The 23,927-nt window shown below is 38.2% G+C and overlaps 1 protein-coding gene across 1 annotated transcript; it reads left to right on the top strand.

Annotated features, from left to right (window-relative positions):
• The first annotated feature begins 8,766 nt into the window (after positions 1-8,766).
• LOC144966593 (uncharacterized) lies at positions 8,767-21,420 on the top strand. The gene is made up of 13 exons (XM_078903284.1): positions 8,767-8,908; positions 10,454-10,702; positions 11,414-11,563; positions 14,393-14,480; positions 15,156-15,232; positions 15,704-15,796; positions 16,349-16,464; positions 17,437-17,521; positions 17,765-17,929; positions 18,623-18,749; positions 19,303-19,487; positions 19,841-19,940; positions 20,837-21,420. The coding sequence occupies exons 2-13, from the start codon at positions 10,478-10,480 to the stop codon at positions 20,929-20,931; spliced, it is 1,506 nt and encodes a 501-aa protein (XP_078759410.1). The 5' UTR covers positions 8,767-8,908; positions 10,454-10,477; the 3' UTR covers positions 20,932-21,420.
• The last annotated feature ends 2,507 nt before the right edge of the window (positions 21,421-23,927 follow it).

Here is a 23,927-nt window from a genome sequence, read left to right as displayed (position 1 = left end):
AAATAATAATAATAATAATAATAATAATAACAATAATAATAATAATAATAATAATAATAATAATATTAATGATAGTAATAATAATAATAAGACATAATAATAATAGTAATAATAATAAAATGATGATGATGATGATGATGATGATAATAAATACATACTTTCATAGCGCATTTTGTCTATAACATTTGTACTGTTGTCTACAAATTCTTGAGCACCAACAGTCCCTCCTATATTAAAAACCTTCTAAACATAAATGTCCCTAATAGAAACTTGAGGTCAAACAATGACCAATCAATCCTTGTCAAACCTAAGCCATTGCGTAAAATAGGTGAACAATCTTTTCAATTTTCGGCCCCCCATTTTTGGATTCGTTGACAACTTTCAAATCTCGCAGTTTTATCTTTTTACGTCATAATGTTGCAATACTATTATCATATTCTGTTGTTGTTAAATTGAATTCGTATCACTTTTCCATCAAACTTGTCTTACTGTAATATGTTTTGTTTTATATCACCGTGAAGCGCTTAGAGCCGGTAACAACGGGGTAAAGCACTATATAAAAGCCATTTTTTATTATTATTATTATTATTATTATTATTATTATTATTATTATTATTATTATTATTATTATTATTATTATTATTATTATTATTATTATTATTATTATTATTATTATTATTATTATTATTATTATTATTCATCATCATCATTGCCTTTTTCACCCTGGGTCAGGGTATAGGCCACAGACAAACAGTTTCCATCCTTCTCTATCCTGAGCCAACTTTTTTATCTCATTCCAGGTCTTACCACTTCTCTGTATATCAGCTTCTTTAATTCTTCTCCATGTTCCTCGTGGCCTTCCCCTTGATCTTCTGCCCTGAGGGTTCCAGTCCAATACTTTCTTTGTTATATTTGAGTCATTCTTTCTAAGCGTGTGTCCAATCCACCTCCATCGTCTTCTTCCTATATCCTCTCCCACTGGTTTCTGCTGTGTTCTTTTCCATACTTCTTCATTTTTCATTCTATCCATCCATTTTATTCTGAGTAGCTTACGCATGCACCTGTTTACGAAAATCTGTACCCTCCTTATAATTCAGAAAAGTGAGTGGAGCAGGCACTTATGTTGGTAACAACAAGATATGAAGTGAGTAGAAAAGTGCCAGAAGACAATAGAGAATAAAAATTTTTTCCGCGGCGGTGGTGGGGTTTGAACCTGCGACCTTATTGGTACGACAACTCCGCCTGGCAGGTGAGAGCGTGGCTCTACCGTGTGAGCTATCCACGAACAAAATATTCGTTTCAAACCCAAGTCATTTCTAGATCCCTCTCTCACCCACTTCTTGGACCGCCGATTCGTTCCCACACCATCGCGAAGTATTTTGACCAGCAGTTAAGCTAATAGCCAATATTCTCAACACAAACATATACATAGAAACGATTGAGACATTGAGTATGCTCCGGTGTATGGGGTGAATTTTTAATCAGAAAAGTGAGTGGAGCAGGCACTTATGTTGGTAACAACAAGATATGAAGTGAGTAGAAAAGTGCCAGAAGACAATAGAGAATAAAAATTTTCGCGGCGGTGGTGGGGTTTGAACCTGCGACCTTATTGGTACGACAACTCCGCCTGGCAGGTGAGAGCGTGGCTCTACCGTGTGAGCTATCCACGAACAAAATATTCGTTTCAAACCAAGTCATTTCTAGATCCCTCTCTCACCCACTTCTGGACCGCCGATTCGTTCGCCACACCATCGCGAAGTATTTTGACCAGCAGTAGCTTAATAGCCAATATTCTCACACAACATATAACATAGAAACGATTGAGACATTGAGTATGCTCCGTGTATGGGGTGAATTTTTAATTCAGAAAAGTGAGTGAGCAGGCACTTATGTTGGTAACAACAAGATATGAAGTGATAGAAAAGTGCCAGAAGACAATAGAAATAAAAATTTTCGCGGCGGTGGTGGGGTTTGAACCTGCGACTTATTGGTACGACAACTCCGCCTGGCAGTGAGAGCGTGGCTCTACGTGTGAGCTATCCACGAACAAAATATTCGTTTCAAACCAAGTCATTCTAGATCCCTCTCTCACCCACTTCTGGACCGCCGATTCGTTCGCCCCACCATCGCGAAGTATTTTGACCAGCATTAAGCTTAATAGCCAATATTCTCACACAAACATATAACATAGAAACGATTGAGACATTGAGTATGCTCCGGTGTATGGGGAATTTTTAATTCAGAAAAGTGAGTGGAGCAGGCACTTATGTTGTAACAACAAGATATGAAGTGAGTAGAAAGTGCCAGAAGACAATAAGAATAAAAATTTTCGCGCGGTGGTGGGTTTGAACCTGCGACCTTATTGGTACGACAACTCCGCCTGCAGGTGAGAGCGTGCTCTACCGTGTGAGCTATCCACGAACCAAAATATTCGTTTCAAACCCAAGTCATTCTAGATCCCTCTCTCACCCACTTCTGGGACCGCCGATTCGTTCGCACCACCATCGCGAAGTATTTTGACCAGCAGTTAAGCTTAATAGCCAATATTCTCACACAACATATAACATAGAAACGATTGAGACATTGAGTATGCTCCGTGTATGGGGTGAATTTTTAATTCAGAAAAGTGAGTGGAGCAGGCACTTATGTTGGTAACAACAAGATATGAAGTGAGTAGAAAAGTGCCAGAAGACAATAGAGAATAAAAATTTTCGCGGCGGTGGTGGGTTTGAACCTGCGACCTTATTGTACGACAACTCCGCCTGGCAGGTGAGAGCGTGGCTCTACCGTGTGAGCTATCCACGAACAAAAATTCGTTTCAAACCAAGTCATTTCTAGATCCCTCTCTCACCCATTCGGACGCCGATTCGTTCGCCACACCATCGCGAAGTATTTTGACCAGCAGTTAAGCTTAATAGCCAATATTCTCAACACAAACATATAACATAGAACGATTGAGACATTGATATGCCGGTGTATGGGTGAATTTTAATTCAGAAAGTGAGTGGAGCAGGCACTTATGTGGTAACACAGATATGAAGTGAGTAGAAAAGTGCCAGAAGACAATAGAGAATAAAAATTTTCCGCGGCGGTGGTGGGTTTGAACCTGCGACCTTATTGGTACGACAACTCCGCCTGGCAGGTGAGAGCGTGGCTCTACCGTGTGAGCTATCCACGAACAAAATATTCGTTCAAACCCAAGTCATTTCTAGATCCCTCTCTCACCCACTTCTGGGACCGCCGATTCGTTCGCCACCACCATCGCGAAGTATTTTGACCAGCAGTTAAGCTAATAGCCAATATTCTCAACACAAACATATAACATAGAAACGATTGAGACATTGAGTATGCTCCGGTGTATGGGTGAATTTTATTCGAAAAGTGAGTGGAGCAGCACTTATGTTGGTAACAACAAGATATGAAGTGAGTAGAAAAGTGCCAGAAGACAATAGAGAATAAAAATTTTCGCGGCGGTGGTGGGTTTGAACCTGCGACCTTATTGGTACGACAACTCCGCCTGGCAGGTGAGAGCGTGGCTCTACCGTGTGAGCTATCCACGAACAAAAATATCGTTTCAAACCAAAGCATTCTAGATCCCTCTCTCACCCACTTCTGGGACCGCGATTCGTTCGCCACCACCATCGCGAAATTTGCCAGCAGTTAAGCTTAATAGCCAATATTCTCAACACAAACATATAACTAAAACGATTGAGACATTGAGTATGCTCCGGTGTATGGGGTGAATTTTTAATTCAGAAAGTGAGTGGAGCAGGCACTTATGTTGGTAACAACAGATATGAAGTGAGTAGAAAAGTGCCAGAAGACAATAGAGAATAAAAATTTTCGCGGCGGTGGTGGGGTTTGAACCTGCGACCTTATTGGTACGACAACTCGCCTGGCAGTGAGAGCGTGGCTCTACCGTGTGAGCTATCCACGAACAAAATATTCGTTTCAAACCCAAGTCATTTCTAGATCCTCTCTCACCCACTTCTGGGACCGCCGATTCGTTCGCCCACCACCATCGCGAAGTATTTTGACCACAGTTAAGCTTATAGCCAATATTCTCAACACAAACATATAACATAGAAACGATTGAGACATTGAGTATGCTCCGTGTATGGGGTGAATTTTTAATTCAGAAAAGTGAGTGGAGCAGGCACTTATGTTGGTAACAACAAGATATGAAGTGAGTAGAAAAGTGCCAGAAGACAATAGAGAATAAAAATTTTTCCGGCGGTGGGGTGGGTTTGAACCTGCGACCTTATTTACGACAACTCCGCCTGGCAGGTGAGAGCGTGGCTCTACCGTGTGAGCTATCCACGAACACAAAAATATATCGTTCAAACCAAGTCATTCATAGATCCTCTCTTCTCACCCACTTCTTGTGACGCCGATTCGTTGCACACCATCGCGAAGATATTTGACCAGCAGTTAAGCTTAATACCAATATTCTCAACATAAACATATAACATAGAAACGATTGAGACATTGAGTATGCTCCGTGTATGGGGTGAATTTTTATTCAGAAAAGTGAGTGGAGCAGGCATCTTATGTGGTACAACAAGATATGAGTGAGTAGAAAAGTGCCAGAAGACAATAGAGATAAAAATTTTCCGGCGGTGGTGGTTTGAACCTGCGACCTTATTGGTACGACACTCCGCCTGGCAGTGAGAGCGTGGCTCTACCGTGTGAGCTATCCACGAACAAAAATATTCGTTTCAAACCAAGTCATTTTCATAGATCCCTCTCTCACCCACTTCTGGACGCCGATCGTTCCACCACATCGCGAGTAATTTTGACCAGCAGTTAAGCTAATAGCCATAATCTCATCACAAACATATAACATGAAACGATTGAGACATTGAGTATGCTCCGGTGTAGGGTGAATTTTTAATTCAGAAAAGTGAGTGGAGCAGGCACTTATGTTGTAACAACAAGATATGAAGTGAGTAGAAAAGTGCCAGAAGACAATAGAGAATAAAATATTTTTCGCGGCGGTGGTGGGGTTTGAACCTGCGACCTATATTGGTACGACAACTCCGCCTGCAGTGAGAGCGTGCTCTACCGTGTGAGCTATCCACGAAACAAAAATATTCGTTTCAAACCCAAGTCATTTCTAGATCCCTCTCTCACACCACTTCTTGGGACGCCGATTCGTTCGCGCAACACATCGCGAAGTATTTTGACCAGCAGTTAAGCTTAATAGCCAATATCTCAACAAACTATAACATAGAAACGATTGAGACATGAGTATGCTCCGGTGTATGGGTGATTTTTAATTCAGAAAAGTGAGTGAGAGTTTGTGTACCAATATAGGTGAGTATAAAGCCAAGACCAGGAAAAATTTTATTCCATTGTCTGGATTTTTTTTATACTTGTTTGTTAACCAACATAAGTGCCTGCTCCACTCACTATCTGAGTTAAAAATTCCCCCATACACCGGAGCATACCCCATGTCTCAATCGTTCTATGTATATAGTTTGTGTTGAGAATATAGCTATTAAGCTAACTGCTGTCAAATACTTCGCGATGTGGCGAACGAATCGTGCGTCCCACAAGGGTGAGAGTAGGATCTAGAATGACTTGGTTTGAAACGAATATTTTGTTCGTGGATAGCACACACGGTAAGCCACCTCTCACCGCAGCGAGTTGTCGTACCAATAAGGTCGCAGGTTCAACCACCACCGCCGCGAAAATTTTTATTCTCTATTGTCTTCTGCACTTATACTATCACTTCATATCTTGTTGTACAACAAAGTCTGCTCCACTCACTTCGATAAAAATTCACCCATACACCGGAGCATATCAAGCTCAAATTTCTAGTTATCGTTGGTGAGAATATTGACTATAGCTTAACTGCTGGTCAAAAACTCGCTGGAGGTGGCGACGATGGGCGTCTCAACGTGGTGAGTAAGGATCAAAATGACTTGGTTTGAAACAATATATTTTAGTTCGTGATGCTCACACTTAGACCACGCTCTCACCTGCCAGCGGAGTTGTCTACCATAAGTCTCAGTTCAAACCCCACCACTTCTCCCAAAATTTTTTAATTCTCTATTGTCTCTGGCACTTTCTACTCACTTCATACTTGTTGTTACCAAATAGTGCCTGCTCACTCACTTTTCTGAATTAAAAATTCACCCATACCCGAGCATACTCACATGGCATTTAATGTTGGTAGATCAATAAGTATTGAAGTGGTGGAAAAGCGTCCAGAATGAATAGATAGAATATGTTGAGAAATTTTTTTACTCACGGTAGCCACGCTCTCACCTGCCAGGCGGAGTTTCGTACCAATAAGTTTCGCAGGTTCACAACCCCACCGCCGCGAAAATTTATCTATGTCTTCGGGCCCTTTCTACCCTTCATATCGTTGTTACCAATAATCCTGCTACACTCACTTTCTGAATTAAAATTCACCCCATACACCGAGCATACTCAATGTCTCAATCGTTTCTATGTTATATGTTTGTGTTGAGAATATTGGCTATTAAGCTTAACTGCTGGTCAAAATACTTCGCGATGGTGGTGTCGAACGAATCGGCGTCTCAAGAAGTGGGTGAGAGAGGGATCTAGAAATGACTTTGGGTTTGAACGAATATTTTGTGTTCGTGGATAGCTCACACGTAAGCCACGCTCTCACCTGCCAGGCGGAGTTGTCGTACCAATAAGGTCGCAGGTTCAAACCCCACCACCGCCGCGGAAAATTTTTATTCTCTATTGTCTTCTGGCACTTTTCTACTCACTTCATATCTTGTTGTTACCAACATAAGTGCCTGCTCCACTCACTTTTCTGAATTAAAAATTCACCCCATACACCGGAGCATACTCAATGTCTCAATCGTTTCTATGTTATATGTTTGTGTGAGAATATTGGCTATTAAGCTTAACTGCTGGTCAAAATACTTCGCGATGGTGTGGCGAACGAATCGGCGGTCCCAAGAAGTGGTGAGAGAGGGATCTAGAAATGACTTTGGGTTTGAAACGAATATTTTGTTCGTGGATAGCTCACACGGTAGAGCCACGCTCTCACCTGCCAGGCGGAGTTGTCGTACCAATAAGGTCGCAGGTTCAAACCCCACCACCGCCGCGGAAAATTTTTATTCTCTATTGTCTTCTGGCACTTTTCTACTCACTTCATATCTTGTTGTTACCAACATAAGTGCCTGCTCCACTCACTTTTCTGAATTAAAAATTCACCCCATACACCGGAGCATACTCAATGTCTCAATCGTTTCTATGTTATATGTTTGTGTTGAGAATATTGGCTATTAAGCTTAACTGCTGGTCAAAATACTTCGCGATGGTGGTGGGCGAACGAATCGGCGGTCCCAGAAGTGGGTGAGAGAGGGATCTAGAAATGACTTGGGTTTGAAACGAATATTTTGTTCGTGGATAGCTCACACGGTAGAGCCACGCTCTCACCTGCCAGGCGGAGTTGTCGTACCAATAAGGTCGCAGGTTCAAACCCCACCACCGCCGCGGAAAATTTTTATTCTCTATTGTCTTCTGGCACTTTTCTACCCTCCTTATACATGCCTGTGATGCGTTCCAAGTTTCACATCCATACAGTAGGACAGACTTCACGTTTGAGTTGAAAAGTCTTAGCTTTAGTTGAAGGGAGATATCTTTAGTTCTCCAAACTCTGTTCAAAGATGTGAATGCAGCCTGTGCCTTTCCTATTCGTGCTTTCACCTCTGCTTCCGTGCCTCCATCCTTGTCAATTATACTTCCGAGATAGCAGAAAGTGTCTATATCTTCGAGTTCCTGACCTTTTACTTTGATCTGCTCCCTTTGACGCGTACCTATCCTCAAGACCTTTGACTTTGCAGGGTGAATTCTTAGACCAATTGATTCCGAGAGGCTGTTTATAATTGTGGTTTTTGCTTGCATCTGGTCCTGGGTGTGGGACAAAAGAACCAGATCATCTGCAAAATCCAGATCATCCAACTGTGTCCACGGGGTCCACTGTATCCCATTTCTTCTCCCTTTGGAGGTTTCCTTCATTAGCCAATCAATGGCAAGGATGAACAGGAATGGTGAGAGCAAGCATCCCTGCTTGACACCAGTCTTAATTTCAAAGCTGCCAGTAAGCTGATCTTCATGTACAACCCTGCAACTTGATCCTTCATACATTTCCTTAATGAGGTTTACTATCTTTTCAGGGAGTCCATAATGTTTTATTAATGTATTATTATTATTATTATTATTATTATTATTATTATTATTATTATTATTATTATTATTATTATTATTATTATTGCCAAAACAAGATGCTGGTCGATGAGCTTTACGCCTGATCACCTTACAAGACAGTGCAATTCATATTTTTAAAAATAAATATTATCATTCTAATATTTTCCTGCACGCAAACACACACACACACATACACACACACACACACACACACACACACACACACACGTAGCCCCTCATATCCCACTGCTCTTATATCTGTGTCAACAAAGGCTATCTACAGTATTTCAGTGCTTTGCTAGTTTTTATGGTTTGTTTTACACTGAAGAAGGGCAGTATCGCTTGAATATGTCTTATCACAACTGCTGTAACGAAATGAATTAATCAATATAATATATTATTTTGTATCTAAAGGGCTCTGCAGATAACCCGTGTAAGTTCTCTGGACTCCCAATAAAACTAGCTACTAAATATAGTATCTGAGTTTCCCGATTACGCTTCTAAAAATAGCTCTAGTTTCATTGGCTCGTATTTTCGTCTACTCAAATAAGCTGGCTATAATAACTAAAGGGATTCCTGCTTTAGTCAATGATTGGTAACACTTGGAGATCGTAGGCTACTTTTTATAATAACTAAGACAAAATATTTGCGTTATTATTTCTGTGAATTTAAAGAAATAACCATTGTTTGAAACTTTTGATAAATCGACAAGGTGAGTAATTGGTTATTTTGTCACGACGATTCTATCCTCTATTCTACCGGTTTCACTGCTACAGTTACGTGTATTTCTTCTTCTTCTTCTTCTTCTTCTTCTTCTTCTTCTTCTTCTTCTTCTTCTTCTTCTTCTTCTTCTTCTTCTTCTTCTTCTTCTTCTTCTTCTTCTTCCTTCTTCTTCTTCTTCTCTTCTCTTCTTCTCTTCTCTTCTTCTTCTTCCTCCCTCCTCCTCCTCCTCCTCCTCCTCCTTCTTTTTCTTCTCTCTTCTTCTTCTTCTTCTTCTTCTTCTTCTTCTTCTTCTTCTTCTTCTTCTTCTTCTTCTTCTTCTTCTTCTACTACTACTATTACTACTACTACACTACTACAGTTACGTGTTTCTTCTCTCTTCTTCTTCTTCTTCTTCTTCTTCTTCTCTTCTTCTCTTCTTCTTCTTCTTCTTCTTCTTCTTCTTCTTTCTTCTTCTTCTTCTTCTTCTTCTTCTTCTTCTTCTTCTTTCTTCTTCTTCTTCTTCTTCTCTCTTCTCTACTCTCTACTCTCTCACTCTCTACTCTCTACCTCCTCTCTCTTCTTCTCTCTCTCTACTTCACTCTCTACACTACTACTACTTACTACTACTACTACTACTACTATACTACTACTACTACTACTACTACTACTACTACTACTACTACTACTACTACTACTACTACTACTACTACTACTACTACTACTACTACTACTACTTTTACTACATAATATGGACGTAGATTGACTTCTACAACTATTTCCCGGATATTCCACTTTTCAGCATCGTCGAAATATAGATCACAGCCACATGAATCGCGGATGTTGGTCCGAGTGTCGGAAATTAAACATGATGTCATTACTAAGTATGTTAAGTGGCGTGTGACATTCTACCAGATAGTGTCTGTGACATTTTTTTTCTTCTTTTTTTTATATCTTTTCTTTTTACACCCCCCTCCCAAAAACTTATCTTATTATTATTATTATTATTATTATTATTTATTATTATTATTATTATTATTATTATTATTATTATTATTATTATATTATTATTATTATTATTATTATATTATTATTATTATTATTATTATTTATTATTATTATTATTATTATTATTATTATTATTATTATTATTATTATTATTATTTCATCATCATCATTACCATCATGATCATCATCATCATGATCATCATCATCATCGTGTCATCATTACGATTATTGTTATTATTGTTTGTTATTTTTAATGTATTATTATTATTATTATTATTATTATTATTATTATTATTATTATTATTATTATTATTATTATTATTATTATCATTATTATTATTGTTGTTGTTGTTGTTATTTCTAACGGACGTGGACATAACTAGGAGCTCTGATAACAACACAATTATGGGCTGGGTTTAACATTGATTTAATAGTAATAGACAATATTTTACGTCGGTTTGAAAGTGTCCATTACAACAATGAGCCCATAACAATTTAGGTTATCAGACCTGCAAATATGTTAACGTTGTTTCTAATCAATCATCCTCAGACGACGCAATATAACAATCCATAAATGGCAGGAAAGGCCGTAGACGTTTACGTCAAGTTATCAAACGGCAGGGCCGTTCAATACGATGTTCATCCTAACAAAAAAATCGGTGATGTGATAGATCTTGTGGCCAAAGACGAAGGAGTTGCAAGCAACCAAGTTAGGCTCAAATACCAGGGGAAGCATTTGGTCTCTAACAAAACTGTACAGGAGTATGGAGTCAGGGCTGAGACCATTCTCAAGTCTGAGGTAAATTAGATAAAGTTGTGTAACTGTATAGTGTTGTTGTTGTTGTTGTTGTTGTTGTTGTTGTCGTTGTTGTTGTTGTTGTTGTTGTTGTTGTTGTTGTCGTTGTTGTTGTTGTTGTTGTTGTTGTTGTCGGTGACAATTATGATGATGATGATTATGATGATGATGATGATGATGATGATGATGATGATGATGATGATGATGATGATGATGATGATGATGATGATGATGATGATGACGTTATTGTTGTCATTGTTTGTGGTGGAGATTGTGAAAATAAATAAATACATGAAATTTATCCCATAGGTGAAATTTGTTTTTAGGGTCTATTCCAAGGGGAAACTGGAATAACCCAGGTATCAGCCGCAGTGCAGCGCCACAAACTGAGTTAAAGCGAGGTGATGTAATCAAGGTCACACAGCGCAACGGGTTTTGGATCGATACCTTTCGGATACTAAACAAAGACTGTTAAGCACTGCCACGCTGCGAGAAAAATATATAAATTGATGCACTGATTGATTGGTTGGTTAATGGATTGATAGATTGACCAATAGATGAATGAACAATTACACGGATGAATAAATAACTAAAAATATATATAAATTGATAACTAATTAACTAATCAAATCAAATAAACGAATAACTGATTGTGTTCCATTTTTAAGAGCCTTTATTTTCACTCTTCCTTCTTCTACTCTTCCCATCGTGCAGGTCCTCGTTCCAAAATCTCTGGCTCTGGTGTTGAATCTGCCGGACGGTAACACGGAGGAGATGACTATTTCTAACTTGGAGACCGCCGCAAAATTGATGAGCGAAATTTGTGACAAGAGTGGAGTAAATGTGTCACAATTAGAGGTGGAAGTGAGTATCTATGAGTAGATGTATAATTGCTTTATTTAGGTGGGTGGTTGGGTTTAAGTGGAAGTGTTTCTTCTTTAATTCAGGTCACACTATTTATTAGTCAATCACTGAAAAGCTTTTAAAAAATTGAACCTATATAGCGTAATATCCACTTAACGTGCTCAACGCGCTTTACAAGGGGTTCCTGGTAGTGCCGCGCTGAGGACCGGACCGAGGACCGGTCCCACGGTCTTTTAGCTGTGAACCGTGGTCCAGTCCCAAAGAGGAAGACCGCCGGCGGTCCTCACTTCTTATCACCTTTCAACGGTCTCGCGCCATACTACTTCCCCAGCGATTCGTTGCCTCGGTCCTTTGTCTATCTTCCACCAATCACCACCCATCCCACTTAATTAATCGCACCCACCCCCCTTTGCCATACACTAAACGACACAGACGACCATAGAGGCAGACGACCACCTCCCTCCACTCCGCAAACCGCCCTTTCGTGTGTGAGATGGGGGGAACAGGAGGCGCACGCCTTGGACGATTCCATTATACGGGGTAAATTTCAAAATTTACTACACCATAATGATCGCAATGACAATGATCTATGATGAAGGCATGACCCCTCTTCTCTAATGGGTTATTGTTTGAAATGTATGTGACTACTAAAGAGTGTGTGTGTTGTGTGTGTGTGTGTGTGTGTGTGTGTGTGTGTCGAACCTAGCAAGTTGCAAGTCTGATTTTTTGTTTTCTTTGTCCATCTCTTGTCGCCACTCCTTTCTATCGCATTGTTGTCATTTAAAATAATACAATAATATTAAAATTTCGTTTGGTGTTTTAACTAATCAAGTAATATGAGTTTCATTAGTTTCTTCCGTCCAAAAAAACCAGTTATAACGTCTGTATTTTTAAAAGGTCCAATAGAATATTTGGGGACCCCGATAGCTCAGTTGATAGAGCACTCTCTTTATACGCAAAGGGCCAGAGATCGATCCCGGGTGCAGTCGATTTTTTTCTGAATCCCTGTCTACTCAGCAATGAATGGGTAGCTGAGTTTGTTAGATCTGGCGAAAAGTCACCATCGTCCCCTCTTATCACCTCATCCACCCCCTCTTATTATAACTTCACGTCTCTCTCTTACTCTTCAATGCTCGCTGCCCTCTAATGTGTGTGTGTGGGGGGGGGGGGGGGGGGGGGGGGGGGGTAGGAGTTGCGTGTGTGTATCAACGCCACGAACAACTCGATCAACGCCTTGGGCGATACCATTATCTCCGTTAATGGGGATAAATTTCAAATTTTATTAAATTATCGAAGTAACAATGAAGTACGGTGAGCAAATAAGAAGGCATCACCCCTCTTCTCTAATTAGGTTACAATTTGAAATGAGTGTGACTACTCCGTGTGTTTTACTCCTGTAGGCCACGGTTTTCATCGTGTAGCGGTCTTTAACGGTTCAAGAATGAACGGACCGGTCTACCGGTCCTTGCGGTCTTCATTTCCCAAGGACCGTAGGACCGTGGTCCTTAAGCTTGCCAAGGACCGCCCCGCACTAGTTCCTGGTCAACAGCAACACTTAACATGTAGGGGGAGACGTCGCTTGTTAGGCGATATTAAAATTTTTTTTCGGACAGAGACAATGCTGTAAACGGCCAGGTAGTCATTTTGCACCTAAGTACAGTGGGAGAATGCGAGTAAAGAACATTTTCCAAGGACTCAACTATGCTTCGAGCGAGGCTCGAACACAGGGCCTTCCGATCCGAAAGCGAGTGTCATATCACTAGCCCACATAGCCGCACGAAAATCAAAATCAATTTTGTTTACAAGCCAGACACGTTTGAAGTTTGACTTTTTCTTGTCTACCAGATGTAATTACTGTGAATAGATGTTTATATTTAAAATATCGGCAGAGGTGTGTTTTTTATTTATGAAGTCACTGTGCATTGTGGCCATCGGCTTATCCAAAAACGTGTCTAATAGGTCGGAGACTTTAAAAGAAAGTGATTAATACATTTTAGTTCGCTGTCTCTTTCTGTTCATGTTAGGTTGTTTAAAAGGCCGAAATCTCTATTTTGAAAGCCATCAAAATCTAGCGATATTCGAACTCGGATATCCCGACCAAAAGACAAGTGACCTACCATTACGCTGGCAGCTTGGAATGAGAGGGTATTCAACAGATATAGAAATGAAAAGAAAAATGGACAGTCCGATAGTGCTGTGAAATGCTTAAAATAATAAATGTAATATATACAAATGTTTACATGAAATACCACAGTGATTGAATATACTGTATATAAAATTGTTTACATTTATAAGACAATTAATCTTTCATGCTAATTTGCTCATTGAGCCGGAGTTCTTCCCGGTTTCTATAGCGTGAAACGGACAATAGCAATTGGTTGCTAACCTTAGGATTGACCGCTAGTTTATCGGAAGTACTCTCCGTCAGATCTAACAGATCCAGTTACCCAAATACTGCTGGATTGACAGGAGGTCAGAAAAATCTCGACTTCACCCGGGATAGATCTCGGTCCCTTTGCGTGAGAAGAGAGTGTGCTGAGTTACCGGGACGCCCCCCCCCCCCCCAATTAATCTAGGTTCTCAAAAGATAAGAGAAGAGAGAGGAGATAATTGATTTTTTTTTAAAAAGAAAAATTAATATAACATTTTGAAGATTATGTTGTACTAAAGATGATTTGTTCAAAAATGAATGTTGATATTTATTATGCTAGCGCATTAGCTAAAGACGTGCATTGTTTTCTGCCAAGTGTCTACCGAATGTACGTTGTATCGTTGCCTTCACATAATACAAATAATATTTAATTATCTGCTATCCACATAATATTGTAGTGTAAAGGACAAGTGCTGACTTCGTCATCATCCAAATTGCTGGACCTTGGAATTGAGAACTGTGCAGAGATCAACGTAAAAATCAACGGTAAAAAAAAAAAAAGAAGAAGAAAGAATGTTGAATGTTTTGGTTTGTTTATGTTGTTGGTTTTCCTTTTCTTTTAGAAATATTTTGGCTTTGACAACAATTAGAGTGCCCTTTGAAAACGCAATTCTTCACACATTCAATATTAATAATTATGCCCTTCCGCCATGACATCATGATACGATTCCACGAAGGAATATAGATAATTCATCAAACAAGATATCTGATGCCAGCAGGAATTACCCATGTTGTCCAAATGAGCAAATTCAATATTATCTTTATCATTAAAATGAGAGATGAGGGGTTCCGCTTTGGAATATCTAGTATCTATTTCCTCCTGGGTAAAGAGGAAAACGAATAGAAAAATAACACCGCTACAACCAGCCACTCTAAAAACCCATCCACCCCTCCCCTCCCACACACACACACACACACACACACACACGCACACACACACACACACACACAAACACTTCCCACACAAATATACATGGTAGAAAAAATAAATCGATTAATCAATCGTTTGACCAATATTTGAGATCAACGAAAATGACGGTCCTAGTTTTAAAAAAAGGGATGACCAGTGATATCACTCATTTTCCTATCAGTTTTATACGAGGGTGGCCAACGAGTGACTGGCAGATTTTAAAAAAGTATTATGCAATTTTACTCCTTCAGAAAAAAAGACAGTCCCCGAGCCAGTGAAGCGTGGAGGGGCTGCAGAGGCGGATTTCATGGACGAACATGAAAAAGAGGTTAGATTGGGTGTATTGGTTAGATCGATAAACCTTACCGTATTTGTTTGTGACGAAGATTACAACGAAAACTATGACGATGATGATATTGATGATGATGATGGTGACGACGACGACGACGACGACGAAGAAGAAGAAGAAGAAGAAGAAGAAGAAGAAGAAGAAGAAGAAGAAGAAGAAGAAGAAGAAGAAGGTAAGAGAAGAGAGGAGAGAGAGAGAGAGAGAGAGAGAAGAGAGAGAGAGAAGAGAGAGAGAGAGAGAGAGAGAGAGAGAGAGAGAGAGAGAGAGAGAGAGAGAGAGAGAGAGAGAGAGAGAGAAGGAGAGAGAGAGAGAGAGAGAGAGAGAGAGAGAGAGAGAGAGAGAGAGAGAGAGAGAGAGAGAAGGGAGAGAAGGATAAATCTCAACACTCAATAATCATTCATTACTTACAAATCAGTCTCTATCTAACCCCCTCCCCCCAAACCATTTCAGTCTGTCCTTACCAGTTTTCAGACGCACGGTAAACAGGTAGAAGTGGTGTTTTCATTCGATACCACGGGAAGCATGTACCAGTATCTGCAACAGGTAGGTGTCACTGCGACCATCAACACCACCACCACCACCACCACCACCACCACCATCATCATCATAATCATCATCATTATCACCATCATCATCATCATCATCATCGTCGTCGTCGTCGTCATCATCATCATCGTTGACGCCATCGTCCCGTTGTCACGTATCTACCATCTTCTATCACTACAACTCAATAAAGTTTCCCTTAAAGTGGCCCATTCCCCATTAGTATTGAGCTCTATACTGTCCCCATTAGTATTAGAGCTCTTTATTGTCCCCATTAGTATCAAAGCTCTATATTGTCCCCATTAGTATTAGAGCTCTTTATTGTCCCCATTAGTATCAAAGCTCTATATTGTCCCCATTAGTGTCAGAGCTCTATATTGTCCCCATTGGTATTAGAGTTCTATATTGTCCCCATTAGTGTCAGAGCTCTATATTGTCCCCATTAGTATTAGAGTTCTATATTGTCCCCATTAGTATTACAGCTCTATACTGTCACTCATCCCCCCCCCCCCATTACCTACAATAAATACCAAAATATCTCCCTCTACCCAGGTTAGAACCAAGCTAAAGGAGTGCTGTACTCGACTAATCCAAGACATTCCCAACATACGGATCGGTCTCATAGCACACGGAGACTACTGTGACCAGGAATCCTCATATGTAATCAAGTATGCATTAACCACTTAAAACTTCCATACTCTGGAAAGACACGTATTTTAAAACTCGGCCAGAAAATTCGTACTTCAAATATCGATCGATTTCAATGACTATCATCTTCATCTTGGCAAAAAAAACAAACAAACTCTTAAACATGGGACCTCGCAAGGTCTTCCTTAATCCCAGGTTTGAGAATTTTTGCCAAGATGAGGGTCAAATTAAATCGATCGAAATTTGAACAACGAATTTTCTGACCAAACTTTTAATTACGCGTCTTTCTAGAGGACGGCAGTAAACTGGCTAAATATCAAATTGTTAAATTACTTGATAAAATGGTTGGTAGAAACGTCAATGACGTGGACTCGAAAATGTTCAACAAAGCAGAATTTAATTTTTGCCTACCAACCAATTACTGGGTAGATAAAGCTGTCCAAAACACATTGTGAACAGTATCATATAAAACTATAGTATTCTTGAATTCCTACGTTTGGAGTTTCAAATGATTTCTCAATACCATTGCGCGACCTTGGGAGCGTGCGTTTGGAACGAGTTCGAAATTTCAAACGCAGGAGTACAAGAATACTTTTCTTAGTCCCCTCCAATGATCTTACTCAAGTTGTTTCTCATCACTTTATAAGCTGGTTACAACAGCCAAATATGATCGATTCTCATGAAAAGCTTTTGAGAATGGTACCAGGCTGTCTTGAGCCCAGAGAGAAGTCAAAGTGTTGTATATATATATACATATATACATGTGTGTTTGTATGTGTGTGTTTCTGACTGTCGGTGTGTGTGTGTGTGTGTGTGTATGTGTTTGTATGTGTGAATATGTGCGTGTGCAAAGTTTCGTGTATGTATAAATAATCCATAGAAATGTATTTTATAAAATCCCTTTATATGTATGTATCGTAACATACCTAAAATATTTGAATTTATATAAATATTATCTGCATGACCATTGCCTTTGTCTTTACCAATTCTAGGTGTTTGGATCTAACCACTGATGTGGACGCTCTAGTAAATTTTGCCTGGGATGTACCAAAAACTCAAGGCGGAGACAGTCCAGAGGTAAGGTCTATGAAACACTGATAAACCACATTCTTAAAAAATTAAGACCAGGGAGCTTATACTTCAAATACCAATCGATTAAGATTACCTCTAACGTGGCAATAATGTCAAAAGGTATCATCATCGTCGTCGTCGTCATCATTATCACCATCATTCTCTCATCATCACCATGACAATCACAATATCATTATCATCGACATTACAAACTACTTACTCTCGATCTACCCCTTCAATTTCACACAGTGTTACGAATGGGTTCTAAGAAAGGCCCAGCATTTGGATTGGGCTGAGGAGTCTGCAAAGGCCCTGGTGGTGATTGGGGACTTATTCCCTCATCCTCCTTCCTATACCGACCAAGAGATAGAATGGAGGGAAGAGCTAAATCTGCTCAAAGGCATGGGAGTCAAGGTAACTTTTTTTGTTTTGGTTTTTACAATGTACATTACTCGCTGGATTCTAGCACGCCCTCTGGAGAAGCCAAAAAGCGTGCTTGATTCCGATGCTCATGGGAGGTAACCCACACATTCGGTCACTCAGCTTCAGCGTGTCGTATGTATTGAAGAGCGGGCTGGAATTCGGCATAGTAGAATCCAGCGAGCACTAAACTCCCCTTGGTCCTTGGTGGCTCGTTTTCGACACAATTTGGTCTTCTCTTCGCCTAACATTAGGAAAATGGTACACACTATTCAGGATAATTATATTTAGAATTCAGTGTATGCGATAGTCTCTGTTACAAGAGTCTAAGAAAAAAGAGACGACGGGAGATTTTTTTTTTCGAAGTACACCGAAGCAGCAGTCTACCCATGTGCATAAGCTTAGCCAACCTAAATCATACACAGTCGCTGATACTGACACGGGACCCAGACAAAACCCAAGAAGTTTTTAACATAACCTTTACCAGAGGTCAAAACTTTGAATTATCCATAATAGTTTTTGTCACATCTCCAGGTTGGTGAGCTGCATTAGAGAGGCGTGCTAATTTATGTTTTTTTTAAAAACCTGACATAGTTACCCCCCCCCCCCCCCCCCCCCCCCCCCACTACCTTTAACTCCCTATATTATCTATCATCAACTGAGATCACCATTATTTTCTTGTCTCAGGTCTACGGTATACAAGCAGGAAATAACAACGCCTCCGAAAGCTTCTATTCCGAACTCGCCGATGTAACAGAGGGCCGTCATCTGAAATTGAGCCACTTTGATGTTATAACGGACATGTTTCTGGCCGGTAATAGAGTCCTAAAAAGAAAACACTATCACTGGATAAAAAGATCAATCATTCAGAAAATCAACAGCGCAAAAACTTCATACCTAAATGAGACTTTTATAAATTTATGAAATAAATCTAATAACATGCTCATCTCATCAGATAACACTATACAGAGTATTCATGATCTGTCACATCGAAATACATCGATCTGCTGGTGTCCTATTATACTATGTTTTATAATGATCATGGATCTTAGAGCTTCACTTGAGCTGTCTTATCTTTATATAGATTGCAAAATAAGTTCCGATGGCCTTGAAATGATGACAAATTATATGTAATCACTGAGTCATTTAATTTGAAGAGTCAGACTTGACACCTACTTGATATGTTATAATTAAAAGCCGTACTAAAATGACAATGAAAATGCTCTCTCTACTACGTTTACTTCAATCACGGACATACTCAATTGAAAAAAAAAAATCAGATTTGATATCAGTTTGATTTATTAGAAATCAGATAAGGCACTAGATCATCCAAAACCTTTAACCTTTTTAATTCTAACAATTTCCAGTGTGTTACCGGGAAGGTAGCGATGATCTCCTGGAAGAATTCCAGCAAGAGCTCGAGGGAGCTGGAAGAATGTCAGAGCAGACAAGAGCCATGTTTGAGGAGCTAAAGGAGACGGATGGAGATAGGAAAAAGAGAATGGAAGAAAAAGAGGCAGCAGCATCATCGTCATCATCATCAACATCAAAGGTACGACAGAAACATTTCTTTGTAAATTAGTTAAGATACTTGGACATAATGAAAAAGAAAATTATGGCGCTGTGGTCTTATGTATAACGCAACCTACTTGCTTTAACTCTCAATCGAGGTCCCTAAAGATCAAAACCAATTCTGGTTATCTGGACAACCTGTTCATATTTCCGTTCTTGAAGGTAGCCTATATTATATTATACCCTCTTGTGCACATAGACCACCGGGAGAAATATTAATTGTAATGCATAGGGATTACTGGTGAGAAGAAATTTGTTTTTTAGTTATATTTCCATCGGATTTTCATTGGATGGATTCAGTGTGGATTAATTTATTTGTTTTGTTCTTTGCAGAAATACGTAATGGCAGAATGGTGGGATCACACACTCCGCCATAAAGAGACAAAGCCTCTGTATTCTTATGATGCACAGACAGATATGTGGAAACCAGAAGGTGATTATTTTATGAAAGGCAATTAAAAACGCCATGCTATTCCCAACTGCTGTACTGCAATACTTTGCTCATTAACTGATCAGAGGATAAAGAGGCGTGGCCCTCGTGTTGTTTCGAATCAAAGTAGATGTGCGCATTGACCCTGGGACTCTGAATGGTGAGCACCGGCAGGGGTTGAACCAGGGACCATTTACGATGGACACCCATTGAGACTATACCAAGGATAATGAGATGTCAATAAAATGTTAAGTAAAATAAAGGTAGTAAAAATTACTCTTAAAAAAAGATACAAAACAAAGTAAACGACGTTTCGGTCTTTGGTCTTCTCAGGTAATATTGTTGAAGCTGGATCCGTGTGTGCAGAGGACTCACATATTTAAGCCCTCTTGTGCGGGTATAAATATTCCCCGCTCTTACGTTTTTAACAAAAGGTAGTAAAGATGGCTCATAATTTTACTTTCATTTTACTTGCTTCTTTTTGTTTGTTTTCGTTTTGTTGTTATTGTTATCATAGTAAGATAAAATCAAGTTTTCTCACAAACTAAAAGGGTATAACAACATGTATTCCCATGTGCCACGCGGGAAGGGAGAGGTCTCCCTGGTCAAATTTGCAAGCTGATAGCTGCTATAATCAAATAAGTTACAAGTGTGCGAATATGAAATAGAAACAAATTTTAATTTCTCGTACATTTTCTACGATTATTTAGGATGTGGTATAGATAAATCCTGATGTATTTTGATGTTTGAAACCAAAGATCGGATCAAAGTCATGTTTTACAATACCAGCTTACAAGTCCATTTCATTGCAACAAATAAAGATCAATAGTCATAATTAAATGAATAGTAACAATAATATTATTGTTTGTCCATACATCTACCATTTTATTTTGTTTTAGAAAAACCTGATGTAACCCCAAGTGGTGGCGTCTTCTTACGGAGAAACAACAGTCCACCAAAAAGAAAGAGTCGCAGGCGATGCAGCATCATGTGATTTAACACCTCCTGTATATCAGGGTTTGTCATCTAACAACGTCTGGAGAAAATCGTCATTTAACAACGTCTGGAGATGACTGTCATATAACAAGGTCTAGAGAAAATCGTCATTTAACAACGTCTGGAGATAATTGTCATATAACAAGGTCTAGAGAAAATCGTCATTTAACAACGTCTGGAGATAATTGTCATCTAACAACGTCTGGAGATAATTGTCATATAACAAGGTCTAGAGAAAATCGTCATTTAACAACGTCTGGAGAAAATCGTCATATAACAACGTCTAGAGAAAATCGTCATATAACAACGTCTGGAGATGATTGTCATATATCAACGTCTTGAGATAGTTGTCATATAACAACGTCTTGAGATAATTTTCATATAACAACGCCTTGAGATAATTGTCATATTACAACGTCTGGAGATAATAATATTAATATACGCCAATGACATTGAGATTTGTACATAAAATGCCATCCCATCCTGTTATACTGTATTTTACAATCTTCCATATGAACATTTAAACGTCTATGGCATCGTAGAATCAATTTAAATCTATGGTGCGCTGTTAGTTTACCCAATGTAAGCGACAGACTGCTCAATAATATTGCTGTTTACTTACCACAACAAAACCAACGGAGAATGTCTGGAGATCCATACTCAATTATAATGTATGTTTGTTGATAAAGTATTGGTTTCATACGTAGAGTTCCGCTATACCTGTTTTTTGTGTGTGTGATAAGATAGTGTAAATCTGACTTAGGAATAGAAGATTGACTGTAGTATATGCTGAACTCTTACTATTTCAATCACCAACACTTGACTATGTAATGTGTGATGATGCTGACGTAGAAGTAAAAGACAGAAAATTAGTTCACCACTGTTATATTATAATCTTTATTAACCTGTTAACTACCGTACTCTGGAAAGACGTGTATTTAAGTATTTGGCCAGAAGACTCATCCATCATATATCGATCGATATTTGAAGGAACCTTATGTTGGCAAAACTCTTAACTAGAACCTCGCAAAGTCCTGCCATGAGATTCAAATACTTGTACATATTGTTTGAAACCGTCCCATAATATCGGTGTTTCACAAAAATAGCCAAATACTTAATAAGGAGCCTGATGGTCTAGTGAATTAGGCATTTCATTTACATCGGGAGGACCAGGGTTAAAGTTAAAGTCATGCTATCCGGAATTTTTATTTTTGTGCAAAAAACTTAGCTCTCATTGTTTACTTCGATGCATTTGAGGCTTTACCTATTTGTTTTTGTTTTTGTTTTGTTGTTGCTGTTTTTTTTTTTTGGCGATAGTCCTAAAAGAAAATTCTCAAGAATGGAATATATTTTATTCCTTAAAAAAAAAAAATCACGAATGTTATATAACCGGTGCTTCGAAGGTTGAAATAGAAAGGGGGAATAATTCTGATATTGTTTTCTTATGTATATGTGTGATAAGGGAGGAGGTGGGTGTAAGATAGTGTATAATATATATATATATATATATATATATATATATATATATATTTATACACTATCTTACATATATATATATGAGAGTGTGTGTGTGTGTGTTATTGTTATACTGTTAAGAAACCATTATATGCATAGAATGGTTGCTTCCTATTGATATGTGATATATTTTTTAAACACTCATCCATCGAAAACATTTTTTGTATATGATCGTGAGTCATTAAACATTACCTATATTATTAGTGTATTATTTTTAAGCTGTTGTTCCATTGTGTTATTCAATTTTTAAAAACACGAAACCTTAAAATTTCTAAATTAAACAAAAACAAAAACAAAAACAAAAAAACATTGGAAAGTGGCTCGCATTAATCTATGGATGCAAACCCTAAACTACTGGTTGTGTTTGACAATTTTATTATTCGTCCTACTCTTTTTTTTTATGGAATCGATGAACTAAAAGTAAACACACAAATCAAATTTTTCGCAATCCTCATAAAATCAGTGCTTAATAATAATGAAATCACTTTATTCATCCCATAGGGGAAATTTGTCTTTAGGGTCTAGTTCAAGGTACCCGTTCAATGAACTTCATGATAGGTCGATCAACTCAAAATTTATGATACAAGTGTTGCATTAAATTTGAAGTCAATTTCTATTGTCTAAAAAGATAATACATTTTTCGAATTCGTTAGAGAACTCTACGGAGATTTTTATTTCGGCACAGAGAGATATTTTCTGCATTTAATATCTTAGATATTTCGCTCACATGTCGTAGAATTATTTCCCAATATTAACAACGGAAACGGTATTTTAGAAATTGATTGTATCCAAAATAACAAGAGAAACCACGAAATGGTATCAATTCAATGCAAGTACTCCCACCTCATCGTCATACTCGCAAAACCGGAAGTTTGACTAGCAACCAACGTACTAAAAATAATGGTGTATGTTTTCGATGGGATTTGACGAAACAAATTTGATTTTTCGATAAAATCATAATAATAATAATAGTAATAATAATAATAATAATAATATAATAATAATAATAATAATAATAATAATAATAATAATAATAACAATAATAATAATAATAATATAATAATAATAATAATAATAAATAATAATAATAATAATAATAATATAATAATAATAAAAATACATAACATTTATAACGCGCATTTTCATCACTGGGTGATGCTCAATGCGCGAAACAATAATACAGTGACATTATTATACAAATGAAACATTATACATACTACATCAACATAATATTATCATCATACAACAATGTAATAACTAAACATAGAGTCATTAATACGAAATATATTATAATCCAATCCACATGCTATGTCAAATACGGAAATTATATAAAATAATGATATAATAACATAAACTAAATTAATATTCATATTGGGGTCAAATTACAAAGATGTACTAATCAAGATGTGTTTTAACAAAGAGATGGTGTTTTAACTTTGATTTAAATATTGATAAGGACTCCGCTTCTCTTATTCTTTT

The sequence above is a fragment of the Berghia stephanieae genome, chromosome 2 (genome assembly GCF_034508935.2).
Source record: "Berghia stephanieae isolate SIO BIC M18660-M18661 chromosome 2, UCSD_Bste_1.3, whole genome shotgun sequence".
NCBI classification, from domain to species: Eukaryota; Metazoa; Mollusca; class Gastropoda; order Nudibranchia; family Aeolidiidae; genus Berghia; species Berghia stephanieae.
Note: the sequence above shows the minus strand (reverse complement) of the source record. Positions and strands in the feature narration are given on the sequence as shown.

What these genes read in the sequence shown, in the direction of transcription:
- LOC144966593 (XM_078903284.1), top strand. Translation starts at nt 10,478, where the DNA reads ATGGCAGGAAAGGCCGTAGACGTTTACGTCAAGTTATCAAACGGCAGG. An exon ending in TGTACCAGTATCTGCAACAG is followed by an intron (nt 15,797 to 16,348) that starts GTAGGTGTCACT and finishes CCCTCTACCCAG; the next exon opens with GTTAGAACCAAGCTAAAGGA. An exon ending in GAATCCTCATATGTAATCAA is followed by an intron (nt 16,465 to 17,436) that starts GTATGCATTAAC and finishes TACCAATTCTAG; the next exon opens with GTGTTTGGATCTAACCACTG.